Here is a 14,798-nt window from a genome sequence, read left to right as displayed (position 1 = left end):
TCTTCAACATTATCAGTCTTCAAGTTGACGAATAATGGAGCGGAATAGTCCACTTAGACAGCGGGATATGCTGAGTCTCTCGAATCGGAGAATGTTCTGAGATCACACACCATTTGTCGGCCGTTATAATAAAAGAAAACATCAAAGAAAACTCCCCGTCCCATTCGATGCCTCAACTGAGAATGATAGCAAAGACGCATCTGTCCTCAAAATCCCTGTCATCGTGTCCTCATTATAGTAAAGAGAATAAGAAAACGAGAATGCCCATTTGCACCTTCCGAGGTACTTGAGCATACTCGAGAGAAAAAAAGAGTGGAAGAGAAGCAGAAAAGACGAAATCAGTTATTAGCTGTCGTCTTCCGGGTTCCCTTCGGCGCTCTCGGCTTGCGTTTTGGGCTTCTTGCTCGAAGTTGAGGGTCCAGATTCTGACTTGCGCTTGCCGCTTGAGGTTTCAGAGGACTTTGAGGGTGAGACATCTTCAGGGCCCTTGCCGCTGGGATCTAGCTCTCCCTTGGATTCCATAGCCGCCACCTCCTCGGCCGTCAAGAAGCGACCGCCGGGTCCACGAGGTCGGCGCATCGCATGGTTGTGTCTAGACTCGTGGAGATATGGCTTTCGTCCTTTGGACGTCAGCCTCAATTGCTCTTCGAGGCGCTGGCGAGCGACGCGTCGCTTGAGGATTCGGTGGAATTGCTTCGCATTGACGTAAAGGGGCGATTCTTCGACAGCCCCCGCAGGCATCTCAGGAGATTGTGGGTGCTGCATGGCAGGGGCCGGAGGCATGGGCGGGGGCCGGGGTCCGCCGTGGTTCATCATGCCCGGTGCGCTCGGTACGCCGGGGCTGGTGACTTGGCTCATGCGGCGGCCGGGGATTTGAGAAATGCTGTTCATACGAGGAGACGGCCGGCCATCTTTCTTAGCATTGGGCATTCGCGGGGACGTATGAGGCATGCTCGGATCTGGGTGCATGTAAGGGTAGCTGGACCCTGAAGCGGCGGCCGTGGCGGCCATTGCGGCGGCCTGAATTCCAGGCATGCCGTAGGGAACCGGCTGCATGCTGGGTTGAGGCACGCCATACTGTGGTTGATACATGCCGTGAGCTGGGGCCTGACCGGGCTGGTGTTGTTGTTGCTGCTGCTGTTGCGATGCGATGGGGGATGATTGCACTGCGTGCTGGGTGATGCCGTGGCTGGTGGGCGAGGTGATACTTGCGCCGACGGCAGAGTTCGCGTAACCTGCGTGAGAATTGTGTTGCTGTTGTGGATATTGCGCGTATTCCATCATCCTCCAAGAAGGACAAGGACCAAAGCTGGTGTCGCGAAGATGTCGCGAGCCAAATTGTGGGGTGGCGCTATCGCGGTTCGCCCTATCACAAGTCCGAAACTTGAAGCTAGGAGATCCGGGACGAATAATATCAACAGCGCAACGCTAGACGACTGCTTACAACGAGGACCGCGAAAAGCCCAATGACGAACAACCGAAGATGAAGAAACTAAAAAATAAGACAAAAATCGTGCTAGGACAGTAGTTCGTTGTGTTTTTTTCCTTTCGGTTTTTTTCCTCTTAATTCTGTTTTGGAAACAGGTTTAAAATGCGCGCCGGTCGCTTGGGTATAGGTTGGGCACGTCCGGCTGGGAAGCTGGCGATTCGATGCTTGGGTAATCGCAAGAGAAGCGTGCAATGTTCAGGCACCCAAGTCTACCAGACATGCGTTGGTGAGCTGGCAGGTTGGTGGGATGGTGCCAAGTACGTGGCTCATAAAGCCGCAAGGCGTCTGCAGGCAAAGATGTAGCCGCGGGGCACAAGTGGAGGGTGGCTGAGTTGCCGGGCGAGAACAGAGCCACGTGAAGAAGAGAGAGGTCTTGTCGTTGTTGCCTCCCAAGTCGTTGCGACAAGGTACTGTACGGTACGGGATGGAGAGCGAGTCGCCTTTTCCACTTCCCCAGAACTTCTCAATCGAGGATTAACAAAGATCTATCCAACCACAGGCGTTAGCTCAGTTGTATATAGGCGAGACGCTGCGAATGGTGAGACGGCCAGAGGTATCCAGGCAAGGATGGGACAGGGGTGCGAGCCACCAGCACCAGGGAGCCACACTTGTGATGCGTTGGCATAGTTGTAGCTCATGCATGACGGAATATGCAGCCAGATCCACCCAGGCCAACGGAGCCCACAACAAAGCCCCCAAGTTGTTGCCGACACGTCGGCACACAAGTTTGGCAGAGACAAATGAGAGCCCAAGCCGGCGCCGTCGAGGGGAAGCCAACGAGGCCGCGCCGATCCAGATAAGCGCCATGAGATTCGCATCTCCTAATGCGATGCAGTGTGCAAGCTCGAGGACGGCATGAGAAGGGCTTTCACGGCCTCAAGAGCCAAGGGATTTAGATTGTCTCATTGTCTCATCCGGCTGGCAAAGCGGAGAGTTGGGCATGGAAACTAAGACACGCCATGAGGTGGGGGATCAGGCTGGTGGTGGGTGTTGGCCGTGTCCGGTCAGAGGAAACGACCTTTTGGCCGAGGTTGGCAATCATGTGTGGGAGGGAGGGACGGGATGATAGAGGCGAGTGAGGCAATCGGGCAGGTAAAATTCGAGCTTCTGGCGCACCAAAATGGACATGTTGCGGAGCTCGATTCAAACAGGTGACGACAGGGCAGATTTTGGGGGCAGAGAGAAGAAGAGAGGCAAGGAAAGGGTTGGCCGAACATACTCAGCCCAGCAAGGGTGAAAGTGATGTAACAGCTGTCAGGGTGAAAACAAAAAAGAGGCTGTGAGAATCTGGGCTGTGAGACTCAGTAGACTGGGCTGGGCTGAGCTGGGCTGAGCAAGTAGGAAGAGTCGGTGTAAATAGGTGAGCGAGCGGCAATGCCTTGTATGTGCCTTGACTGGATGACGTGCAAATACACGAACAAACAAAAATACGAACAATACTGGGAATAAAAGAGGGTAGATGCTCATGAAAGCAATGCAACAAAGACGGGGGGGCTATACAAAAGACAGGGCAAGGCAAGGTAAAAGCAAAAGTAAAGTAAGAAGCAAAGCGACGTCAACCCCAACAGGGCGAGTCGTATGGCCGAAAAGAGAAGACAAGGGCTTTGGAGAGATGAATCAAGTAGGTAAAAGAAGAGCCGGGGTGCTGGGAATTGGTAATAACGGCATCAAGGGAATAAAAAAGAAACGAAAGAAACGAAAGAAATACTACGTACCTCTTATACACAACCACAAATAGAGCACGTACAGACAAGGTATGAGGTACCTGGCGGTGATTTGCGTTGGGCCTATTCCCAGCTTTTGGGAATGGACAGAGGCGTGCAGAGCTCTGATTGAAGGCTCGGATAATTGAGAAATGGGCACTGCAGATGCGCGCTGTCACCTGATGGCGTGTTGCGCCAATGGAGAGAGCGAGGTTGAGGCTGGCGACGATGATAGGCCTTTGGGGTTTGGAGCTTGCGATATCGATGATGAAGAGCTACGCCAGTGCAGGAAGCTGATTTGCTGGCGGGCAGGCTGAATTTTTAGGTGAGCACTGGGTGCCTGTGCACGCCTTGTTTCGGGCTGATTCTGGCAAAGCAGCAGCTTGTCGAGTCAATGGAATGGCTGACGTCGCAGCGAACCTGCAAAGAGAGTGGGGGAGAGGCGGAAGCTATTGATGGCCTTTGATGCGATGCTCTTCTGCTTCGGGCGTTGTGGCACTGCGCCGAGATTGAGGGGCTCCGAAAATCCGAGGGCAGCGGAGTCGAGAGTAAAAAAAGAACAAGAGCAAAAAATAGAACTATTCAGCGCAATGCAATGCAAATACGAGAAGAAATGCAGGGCTTGGGTTGGTGAAAAAACAAAATAGGCCGTGTAAGGCAATGTGCTCTGGCCGGGCAAAAATAGCTGAACTGACAGAACAGTTACTCGTACAGCTTCAGACAGCTACGGCGCTTTCAGGGCGCTGACGTCGCAGTCAGTTGCAGCAACAAGCGCGCAAGGGCAGGGCACAGCACAGGCTGAAAGCTGTGTGCGCTTCTCGTCAGAGCAGAACGAAAGCCCGGAAACGGCGTGGCTCAAGGTTTGCGCTCACTGGCGCGCGGCTTGGACAAGCGGATCGGGACGAGATAGTCGAGTCGCTGTGAATGGCCAGCGAGGCAGAGGCAAGTGTTTCGTTTGTTCCCTTGCGGACGAATCTGATTGCACGCGTGAGCGCGGGAAGGGCCCTTTTTTTGCCCTTTGGTCGGGCTTGCTTTTGCGCTGCTCGTTCGTTGGACAGGGCAGGGCGGCAGGGCGCGCGAAGGCGGATTGATTGGTTGAGGGAAGATGGCAAGGCTCGCGAAAGAGGACGAGGGAAAATGCGAAGATATGATTTGAGGGGCGGGGGGCCAGGTAGTCTTTTAACACTTGTGACTGGCTGATTCAGCCCTAGGGTGGGGCCACGCCGGTGGCTGGCTTTTGGCGCCTGCGCTGTGATTGGCCCGCGCGCCATGAGACGACGCACGGGCCACTGTGGCGCTCTTTTTTTTTCATCATTTTTTCCCTCTGGCCTGTTGTTTGATGCCTGCTAGCGCCGCGAGATGCTTTTTTTTCCTGGTTGCTGTCCGCTTCGGCACGGAGCCGCTCGTACTGGGAACCTGAGCCCGACCGTCATGACCTTGCCACTGCCGAACCATGCTGGGGGCTTGATTGTATCATTGATCGTGCCGTTGGTAGAGTGTACGAGTACTCGAACTGCGATACGTGCCGAAACCTTGTACCCGAGGACATTGCACATTGCACCGTCAAAGCGTGCTCTGTGCCGTCTGTTAGCAGATACGAAGCTGTACCAGTACTTGCGGTCCATGCTCCATGCCTGGTTGAGAAGATGCACGTGTTTTTACCGGATGCTCCCTACAGTACAGTACAGGGCACTGGTAGCACTGCGAATCTTTAGCAGGTCTCATGCTGTTGCAGCGGTCATCTGCAGCCAGGCGTCATGTTGCCTCCCCTGCCCATGCAAGTCGAAAGCATTGATAAAGTCTATTAAAGGAAATGGAATCCTTGTGTGCGTCTTGCCCAAGGTACCCTGTCTCGGGAGCCTTAGTGGTCCAAAGTTGTCTGCTGTTGGTACCCAATAGCAGAGTGTGTTTGGCAGCATTTCCCAAGTCTACACCAGGAGATATACATACTCGTACGGAGCAATGACAGGACTCGCACATGCACGGACAAGCCTCCCACAGCCTGTCTCGACTCCTGTGTTTCGAGTATTCGTATGTACCTCGTCTTCATCAGAGCGGTAGCCTATTCTCGTAATCTTTCCGTCGTTCCGCTCTGCCGCTGTATTGCCACCCATCTTACAAGACGTACTCGCGCCTCACGACACGTCTGATAACACACGTCAAGATGAGACGCGGCGTCTGGGAACAACACCAAAAGGTCCCCATCTCCACGCGAGTTGCTAGCATCCTACGGATATACGAACAGCTACCCCTACAAGCTGCCCATGCTCACCATCGCTCGTAGCAGCACCCTCTCTCATCTCCCCCGCCTTCGGAAAGATCGTCTTCCCTTCTCTTATGCGGCTGGTTTGGGTGCTCCGTGTGAGCTGTCAATCCTCCCACCCCGGACTTCCAGCCCTGCTAGGGACATGAATCAGGCCCCCATGCCAGGTGGCCCATTCAGTAAAGGATGGCTCGGACATTACCTACGTCTTTGTGGCATGTCTTTGTTTGCAAAGGCGCTCCGTGGAGATGAAGGTGATTGAAACCGGTGAGCGTCTGTCTTATCAGAGGAGGCCAATGCAAGTACTCTATACTTGCAGCTCCCTACTGCGTGCCGTGCATTGTGACAAACCACTACGTATTGGATACTCTTGGGGAAAATAAGCGGTGACAAACAAGGGGGCAACGCAAGCGGGCGCAAGACGCATCTCGTAAGTGCGGCTGAAGAAGGAGAAAAAAGACAACCTGGAAAGCCAATATAAGCCAGACAGCCGCGAACCGCGAGTGCGATGAGGCTCCAGGTACGGAATACTGTTGAGCAATAGTCCTAGGGTACCTTTGCCTGTGATTATATCCATGCAGATCACTGGGATGCGAAGAAAGGGCCTTTTGTTTACAGCTGTTATAGCTTCAACCAGCTACAGCTACAATGCATGTCCAAGCATTGACAAGAATGTGGCGTGCATTGTGTTTTTCCATGACTCTTTTTGAGGCTAATAGCAAAAGTCAATTCGTCCACGAGCTTCCAGTTGTACAGGTACACAGAGCAGAGCAGGGCAACGCACAAGCAACTCAACGCATGTCAGCGCCGCGCAGCACGTGATGCGACGAGATTGACCCGACCTTGGACACTTGGGTGTGACGAAAACGCGCCTGAAAAAAAGAAAAAAAAAACAAGTTTTGCCCTTCCCAGCAAATTCTCGCCCAAAAGTCGGTGTGCCCAATGAAGCACTGCACTGCACTGCACTCAAAACGCTGCCAGGCTCTTCCTTGACGAGCTGTTGGAGGGCCAATTCGGCGACATGTGCAGCCTCGTTATTTTCGCAGCTCCTTGGTGATGATGTCGCATTCTAGGCGGCTTCTTGTCCATTGCAGCCAATTTCCAGTTCGATGTGACAGAGCAGAGCCCACAAGGGTTCGACCAACCAATCTCGGAGTCACATCTCGGGCAGGGTCTAAACTAAAACCTAGGCTCCTTGTCACAAAAAGCCGTTGGGTCGAAGAAGCCCAATTTTATCTTTTCGTCCCATTTCTATTTTTTTCTCTCTTCTGCTTTAAACGGCAGAGGGCGCAGAGCCAATCGTTGCCCGACCGCAGTCTTACGTACCTATTTTCCTCTCTCTTTCTTTTTATCGAATCAGTGGGGGCGGCCCGTGTGACTGTGACGAGGCAGGCAGCAAATCATGAGGCCCATCGTACGGTACAGCCCAGCTGAGTGGCTAAAATTCGAGGGCGGCATTTTTGGTCCGCTTGCGTGAGTGGACACTGGGGGCTGTAGGATTTCGGCCTATGGCCCTGTTTGGGCCCTCGGTCCCGGAGATAGCCAGGGCCAATTGTTTTCTTGTTTGCCCTGGGCTGTTGTTGTTTTTCTGCCTTTGCCTTGTTCTTGTTTGTTTATACGGGGCAATTGATCTCTTTTTGGAGCGGAGCATCTGCTGCCGAAGAACCACGAACTGAGCCCGGAATAATACCCGACTTACCTAGTACTTCATGTGAAGCATCTCGTACTGTAAACTTGAGCGACAGCCCTGGCCAGCATCAGAGAACCACCTCTATCACGCCCAACATAGAAATCTATTGCGAACCATGTATAGTACTGTACATGCGTGCTGTAGGGAGAGATTAGTCGATTACCAACACCTGTGGTCATTTCGCATCCCCCGAAGGGCTGGACCTGGACGCATTGCATCACCTGACATGGGGTGGTGCATCAGTCGAACATTCATCTTCAGCTTTTTCGTCTGTCTGCCTGGCCAGCTGGTATGACCCTCGCATGGTGGCGCATCCAGGCTACGTAAACATGCAGATTCGAAGGGCAACGGATGCTGCACGAGGTAACAGAGCACAGGGTACAGGCAATATCGGCACAGAGTTGCGATGCCCGTGTTCTTATTCCAGGGTAGGCTCGGTGACGAAACCGCACATCAATGCTGATCACTGCCTCACCAACAGGATACAGAAGAAAGGTAAGAAAGACTAAGAGGCTTCAGGCACGAGGAGTAATAAATTGTAATACGTAATCTCATGTATATTCTATTCTGAGTGGCAACACCATCGTATACGTATGGGAGTTTGTATTTGTTCAGAGAATGTAATTGAAATAATCTATTTAATGCCTCTTGCGCTTGTTATCTACACCTCACTCATCACCACAAACCCTTCACACCAACACAGAGCCTCATCTCCACCATCCCCGTACGCTGATCGCTCACGTATTCCGATTGGGCGCTCGTCACACTGATCCCGCGCGCCTTGCAATCGTCTCAATGGCTGTAGCAACACGGAGTGCTCCGTAATACTACCACCATTCTTCTTCCCGCGTTCAAGGGTCCCCGACTGCCATGTGTGACTTATGCGCGTTGGGTGCGCTCTAAATCAGCCCTTTTCACATTTACTTTCGAGCTTAATTGATTGATCATGTAATCAGCATTTGACTTATTCAGCCTCAATTTGCTCTGACAGGGAATCAGAGGCGGCAAGTCACTTATGATCCCAATGATATCCCCAGCCTTCAAAGGAGGCAGAACTGTATGGATATTTGGAATGCGTGTTGCCGTGAAGAAACCAGAGAAGAAAATTGAAAGAAAGTAACGAAGTTTGAATGAACTACCTTCGAAATCTCTCCCACGATCTCTCTATCTACGGCTCCCAGGTTTCACATTCGATCGAACGGGCGCGAAAGTTGGGGGCAAGAGGTATATCTCGACCGTCCGCCGAGATGTTGAAGAGTCTAGAACCCAGCTGGCAATCACCGGTGCTTGTAAATTATAAATAATTAATAAAACCTGGAGAGAAATTATGAGATGTACGGACAGCAGAAAAGAAACTTACTAAAATAGGGTACAGACAAAACATGGATATGGTTCAAAATGCACAATCTTGGCCGACTGTACATTTCCATACCTTGAGCTTTGTCAATCTTTCGTCTTGTAAATGTTGGTAAATAAACACGACACATACACTCCTTCGCCGATCGTCTGGCATCCATATTGATTCCCATCGTATTCGTAGACGGCCCCTTGGTAGTTGGGCAAATTGTATAGCCATACCTAGAAACTTATTAGCTGCAAAGGTTACAGCGTAAAATATGCAGAGCGAAAACTTGCGTTTGTTTCGGACATGATTGGCCTAGCCATTGCTACGAAGCAAGCAAGCAGCTTTGAGAAATACATCGTGCTAGCTGCTATGAAGTAGAGAAACTCAAATATCCATAGGCGCGGAAATTATAATAACTTAGCACGCGTGATTCTAAAGAGAGCCTGATCCTCTTCAAGTGAAACTACAGATCACGTATACCCCAAAAAATATCTCCTCAGACACACTCGAAATGTCTCACTTATGGCTACTCCATCGGGAACATCCGCGTCTTTTCTTTCAGATCCGGGTACTACCAGAGCTATGTCATATGGGAATACAGCATCTCTTTAGAATTTAAAACTAGATGCTTGTTTCTTCTATGGCTCGAACGATGGCGAGATACATAGTGCTGATTATAGCCAAGTTCAAGTTCCCGTATGCAACATGGCGCGCCGTCTGAATGGGTAACGATGATGACGGAAACTAATTATTTCCTCCCCACTGGAATGCAAGTTTCAATTATGACACCAAAGCAGATGAAATCAGTAGATCCTTCTAATTTAATCTACTGCTGGCAGAGTGGAATTGTAGAATACACAGCGTCATGGTGTATGCAGTTACGAGCCACTGTCGGCTTACACAACTGCCCAGATTTCGCTGGTGTGATACCACCAACTCGGGCAATCCGACAAAATGAATCATTTCTCTTTAGGTAGTCGCACTGTACGAGACATATACCTGAAAGTGACTTCTTCTTAGAAGCTCTTGAATCGTATGGCCATTTCTCCAGCGGCAGTCAGCGGATGAGATGAGTAAATAGGGGGGGCGGGTCTACACAGGTAATTCAAGTACCTACTATACAATACACTCGAAAAACACCCGACAGTTAATAGTAGGTACTTGGCAACTACTTAGGGGCCAAAAGAATTCTTTAAGCATACATACATGTATTACGAGGCCTGTAGGAGTTATCTGGCGGCACTCCCTGTGACAGCCTGGACCACCGAACTCAACATTGAGACAGAGTAATCTTGATAGAGCAACACGCCGTCGATATCATTCCTCAGCTGTGGCTTACGGTGACGATAATAACTAGATCCGAAGAAAATGTCACCTTAGAGGCATCCGCTGCGTTTCGGCTTTGTTCATCTGTACTTGGCAATACGATATTCTTTCCTCTCTCATCATGCACGCTGCCTCTCACCCTCTCCTCTTTGTCTTTCTGCTTTATTGGATGCCAGTGCATGCCTCCTCGGGGTAGCCTCAATTGGAATTTATTGAGAGCGATAGACGAATAGCCCTCTAAGTATATACCGTATCCAACTCTGGACATCAACAAATCTCATCACATCACATACACGCCAACACGTGGTGCTGAAGATGCAAGTCTGAGCTCAAACAGCGGTGTAAACTACCGGATTCCATCCCCTCCTCTTCAGCAATCACTTAAAGGATTTGCCACACGACCAATGCAGGCACTTATGCGCTGTCTAGAATGTCTCAGGCAATGCCTCACCTTTCTGTGATGGAGGGGTGAGCCTATCTAGGCCGTGTAGCGTTTACCAACACTTCAGATGCTCGGCCTAGAGGAAATAAAGAGAATTTAGTGCAGCGTTGACGCCGAAGTTGGTCAATCAGGTTCATAACCGCTGAAGGAATGCATACGGGGCGTATTTTTGTTGTTGGGTGAACGAATTCACGAGAAAAAGAAGAACATCCATGCTTGAGCCTCCCACCTACCTACGAGAACCAACGGCCTTTGAAATCCTTTTCTATAGGCAACATGCATGGTGATGCCCCATAGAAGGCCCAGTTTACATGCTTTCACGCTCTGATATGTGACAGCGACTCCTCAAGAACCCCAATGACCGCGGCCAGGTAAGACTGTGATGAAGCAATAAGACCAAGTACATGGGAGGGTGAACAGAGTAGGAAACCATCATGGATGGCTGGGAGGCTTATGGCCTAGTCCCGTTGGTGCACACGATTCACCGACATCGTTAGGTCGAAAGAATTGGTCCCTACTTACTGCAAGGGTCGAACGCTTCGCTAAAGGTCGTCTGGTGTATCCAACGCAACCCATCTACTTCTGGCGCATCCATCACCGATAGGGAGATCCACGATGGTGGCAAAGAGCTGTCCATATGTTCTTTTTCTGGGAGCTGTCCAGACCCACATGTGTGTATATTAAAGCTTCAAAGAGCATTCGTGAGAATCACACCTTGGGACATCGGGACCAGTCAAGAATACGTCTGTGAACGCTGCCTTCTCACCGTGTAAGGAGTACCGACATGGCGACATATGATATCTCATAATCCGGGAGTTGATCTTTGGCCCCTAGCTCGAACGCTCTGAGCCAACACCCTCTGTACGTAATTTTTCATGCCAATGTCCGACGGACATGGGAGAAGCATGAAGCTGAATGACGCCGGCTGGGCTGGCGGAGAAGGCGTCCACTCATATCTGTAGTGGTGTTACGCAGCCATAGGCGCGCCGCGAGCCTAGGCCAGGATGGATATTGCCATGATGTCGTGGCCATCAACTAGAGGATAGAGTCTGGCGGGAAGGAATGGGAGACGATGAAGAGGGGGTCCCCGTGGAGCGAATAGCGTTGATGCCCGCTCCTCTGAGGATGGACGAGAAGGATGGAGGCTTGCATCTTCATTTTAGACTGCGGAGCGAAGTGCATGCACCGTCTCGACAAAGACGAACAACGCAGCGATGCCCGAGGGCGAGGCCGAACGGATTGGAAACGCATGGACCAAGAAGAGCCGCAAGAATTTGGGATGCTGCATGTTATAGGTCTTTGCAGATCCACATGAACACAGCTTTCCTAGATGCGGTATGAGGATGCTGTTTTGGCGGAGCCGCTTATAATGCATGTTGGTCGAACATGCCAACGACCAACAACAATTTGAAAATCCAAGAGCAAGGGGGCCACGCTGGACTTCGTACTCGTATCTATCTGAATGAAATGATGGCCAGCACAACTCTGGCTTTGTATCAAGGTAATACAATCGAAGAGGAGCAGCGAAATGCGACCTCCGCCAGGTTTCCTACATCTCAGGCAGGAGGCGCGAGGCGGATTGGACGATTTCAACGCCATCCGGTCGCTGGGCCTTTGATGCGCCTACTTTCGTTAGCGGACAACGCCAATGAAGCGCGAGAAGGATCCTGGCGGCTTAATTTTTTTTTCTCTCATTTCTTTTCATGCATGCATGCAGTATGCAGAGCGGCGGCGCTTAGACTGGGGTGTAGTAGCGGTGGCCGCCTTCAACTTGTTGAGATTGTGTCTGGACCGAAATGCCCTGGCTGCCATCCAAGGTAGCGTCTACTGGCCGCATATTGAGTGGCCGCATCGAATAGTACGAAACAGAGGCCGGATCAAAAGCATGGCAGCAGTGCTTTGCTGGCGCCTTCAAACAAGCGCGCTCATGTGCGGCCTATCAAAACCAAGCCGGGTCGCTTTGGCGGTCATCTTGGAGAGATCAGTCAATCAGAAAGCGTCCGGGAGAATAGCTCATGGCCATGGCCCGGTCGCATTCGTACGGCGTCTGCTCCCGACATGCAGCCAGCGGCTGTTGCTACGGTTCCATCGCGGGTGTAGGTTTGAAGTGTTACTAAGCGCCGGCTGTTGCCAGAGCTCGATCTGAAGACTGGGCAAGTGAATGGTGTTGGAACGAACGAAACTGAAGCTGTCTGGGGTCTGATATCTGATCTTCGAAACCAAGGCCCGAGATGGTGCTCCGCAGAGCAGCTGATGCGCGCGCATCGATGCATTAAGAGGTTGTGCCAGATCGTGGAAACTTGATCGCAACATGATTGGCATGCGATAGACGGGATGGACGGCGAGAAGCGCCCCCAGATGCTGCGTCGTACATCTACGAGTATTAACCAAACAGCAGGGAGGATCGGCTTGCGGTGGTTGGTTTGGTGCCTCAGGAGGGGAAGCTGAGAGAAGGTTAATTGGAAAGCGAGTTGGAGTCTGGTGTTGGGGCGTCCATGTCGTTGCCCGGGTACAGCACTTGTGACTTGTACGACATGCTGGATCGTGATCCTCGCTCAAAACCCCAGCTGAATGCTCAAGCCACCCCCAGATATCGCCAGACGAAAACGGCAGCGATGCGCATTGACAAATATTGAACGGCCTCTGTTGCCCATTGCTTTGGCAGCTGCTTATTCTGGCTCCTAATTTCAAAGGACCTGCTGGGTGCACAGGCAATTCGCTTTGGCCTGCCTGACCGTATTCATCGTCCCCTGAATTCAGCGCCGGGCAGGGACTCGAGAATAGCGCCGCTGATATCTCGACCGCCACATCACCGCGGTTCTGGGTGCTGTTTGGATCCGCTTCTGATCTCCGTGACCGAGCAAGCATCACCTTCTGGGACCGGGCAAGGGAATCGCGTCATCCCCCAGTTTTCGGACCCTCACCTCCCCAAGTTGCGAACCACGCGAACGGTACGGCCAGCCGAGTGGGAACAGAGCGACAACTGGACCATCCATCGTGACTTGTTTTCTGGGAGCTCGAGGCCGAAGCTAGTGGCCTGAATCACAGACCGGGAGAAAGCTTAACAGGGCCCGATCCATCCAGTCCCATCACCTCCATCTCGCTAGCACAATAGCACCAGTGACTTGTCAGCGAGCTAGGAACGTTCGGCCATCCCAAGTCTCTGGGACCAGTTCGCGCGATGCCGTGATGGATTTCGCTCGCCCTTCTTCTCCCAAGCCGCCCTTAGCACCGAACTTGGGAGGCCGGCCAATCAGCTGGACACGGCGGTAGCCCGCGCCCATTTTGCTTCGTACTTGGCCGTCGAATCACAGTCGCTCCCGACGACCAAAGCGGCCTAGCAGAAGCGCCCGGAGATCTTCCCCTTGAACCACAAGACCTGCGAGGTTGTCAGTTAGTTTGTGTCTCTACGGCTCACCCCTCAGCTTAAGCACTTACTACGAGTACTAGTACTGGAGTAGCAGCATTCTAGGACTGACTGTACCAGCTGGCCTGTCGGTTTCTCTTTGCTTTTTCTTCAGCTTGGGTTGTCTTTGCTTTTTCCCTCCCTTGCAATGTGACTGACGAAGCTGGATGAAGCGTTCAGTACCGTTCAGCACCGTCCAGAGCCAGCGACAGCGGCGTCATCTCTTATCTTAGCTTTCGGGCAACGAGCACTGCTGTGACATTAGTGGTGATAGTAGACTGTACTCGTACTCGTACATGTAGTTGTAGTTGGAGACCTGGAATTGAATTGAGTCCAACCGCCGTTGAACTTTGCCATTAGCACCTCCAGTGCCTGGATCTCTAGCGCCTCCAGCGGTTGAACGGTCTGTACTTGCCCAGTACCTCAAGACCAATGGCCAGCTGCCGCTACTCGTGGCCATCGTCACCGCACCGGTAAGGTAGCATCGAGGTACCCGTGCGCACACCCCTCGGCCTCGCGCTGCTTTAAGGGCCAACGCCCCTCTGGTTCCCCCTTCCCTCAGAGGGTTTGGAGCCTGGTGGTGCCTGCACTTTGAGCCTCCGTCATCACCATTGCCATCACCAACAAGCAGGTGCTGAAGCACTCGCTCTTTCTAGGGAGATCCATTCGTCTCCCTCCTATGTACTCTGTAGACGCCTGGATTTTCTTTTCTCCCGCTTCCCGTCTCCTCCAAAACTTCTCCTTTTCCTCTTCGCGATCTCCTTCACCTTCAACCTCGACTATTCATTGCCATTCGTTGTTTCGTTTTGTTTCGGCGCCAAAGAGCCCATTCACAGCACGGCGCATCCGCCGACGTCAACCCGCCCAAAAGCAAAGCAACCCGCCCACGCACAGGCACGGACAGGCATAGGCAGGCATAGGCACAAGCAACATAACAGGCCAATTTCCTTCTCGCGCGCTCCGTCTTCCACTCCATCCCCTGCTCCCACCCCCCCTGAGAAATCCTTCCTGTGTCGTCGCCCAATCCGCTTGGCCATCGGCAGCCTGCAATAGGCGTCCAGCGGCAGGGATTTCCAACGCCCCCCATCCAGGCCACCGGCGCATATCCAAAACACAGCCCCTGCCCGAGCCTTA

At 52.1% G+C, this 14,798-nt stretch overlaps 4 protein-coding genes across 4 annotated transcripts; 2 read left to right on the top strand and 2 right to left on the bottom strand.

Moving 5' to 3' along the window:
• Positions 1 to 177: 177 nt before the first annotated feature.
• V8C40DRAFT_186690 (transcription activator HAP2) lies at positions 178 to 1,519 on the bottom strand. Its single transcript, XM_083211803.1, has one exon. It carries the CDS (start codon positions 1,282 to 1,284, stop codon positions 346 to 348), a length of 939 nt encoding a protein of 312 aa, XP_083074722.1. The 5' UTR covers positions 1,285 to 1,519; the 3' UTR covers positions 178 to 345.
• A 3,502-nt stretch (positions 1,520 to 5,021) lies between these two features.
• Positions 5,022 to 5,883, top strand: V8C40DRAFT_240521 (uncharacterized protein; the record flags this gene model as incomplete). The annotated part of the gene is made up of 1 exon (XM_083214818.1): positions 5,022 to 5,883. A coding segment is annotated over exon 1 (257 nt), but the record flags the coding sequence as incomplete, so codon positions are not given.
• A 92-nt stretch (positions 5,884 to 5,975) lies between these two features.
• On the top strand, positions 5,976 to 6,359 carry V8C40DRAFT_240520 (uncharacterized protein). Its single transcript, XM_083214817.1, has one exon. It carries the CDS (start codon positions 6,104 to 6,106, stop codon positions 6,275 to 6,277), a length of 174 nt encoding a protein of 57 aa, XP_083074720.1. The 5' UTR covers positions 5,976 to 6,103; the 3' UTR covers positions 6,278 to 6,359.
• A 5,563-nt stretch (positions 6,360 to 11,922) lies between these two features.
• On the bottom strand, positions 11,923 to 13,256 carry V8C40DRAFT_186603 (uncharacterized protein). Its single transcript, XM_083211801.1, has one exon. It carries the CDS (start codon positions 13,124 to 13,126, stop codon positions 12,272 to 12,274), a length of 855 nt encoding a protein of 284 aa, XP_083074719.1. The 5' UTR covers positions 13,127 to 13,256; the 3' UTR covers positions 11,923 to 12,271.
• Between the last annotated feature and the right edge of the window lie 1,542 nt (positions 13,257 to 14,798).

The sequence above is a fragment of the Trichoderma camerunense genome (assembly GCF_050948025.1).
Source record: "Trichoderma camerunense strain CBS 138272 chromosome Unknown V8C40scaffold_6, whole genome shotgun sequence".
Classification (NCBI taxonomy): Eukaryota; Fungi; Ascomycota; class Sordariomycetes; order Hypocreales; family Hypocreaceae; genus Trichoderma; species Trichoderma camerunense.
This window is presented reverse-complemented; position numbering and strand designations above follow the sequence as displayed.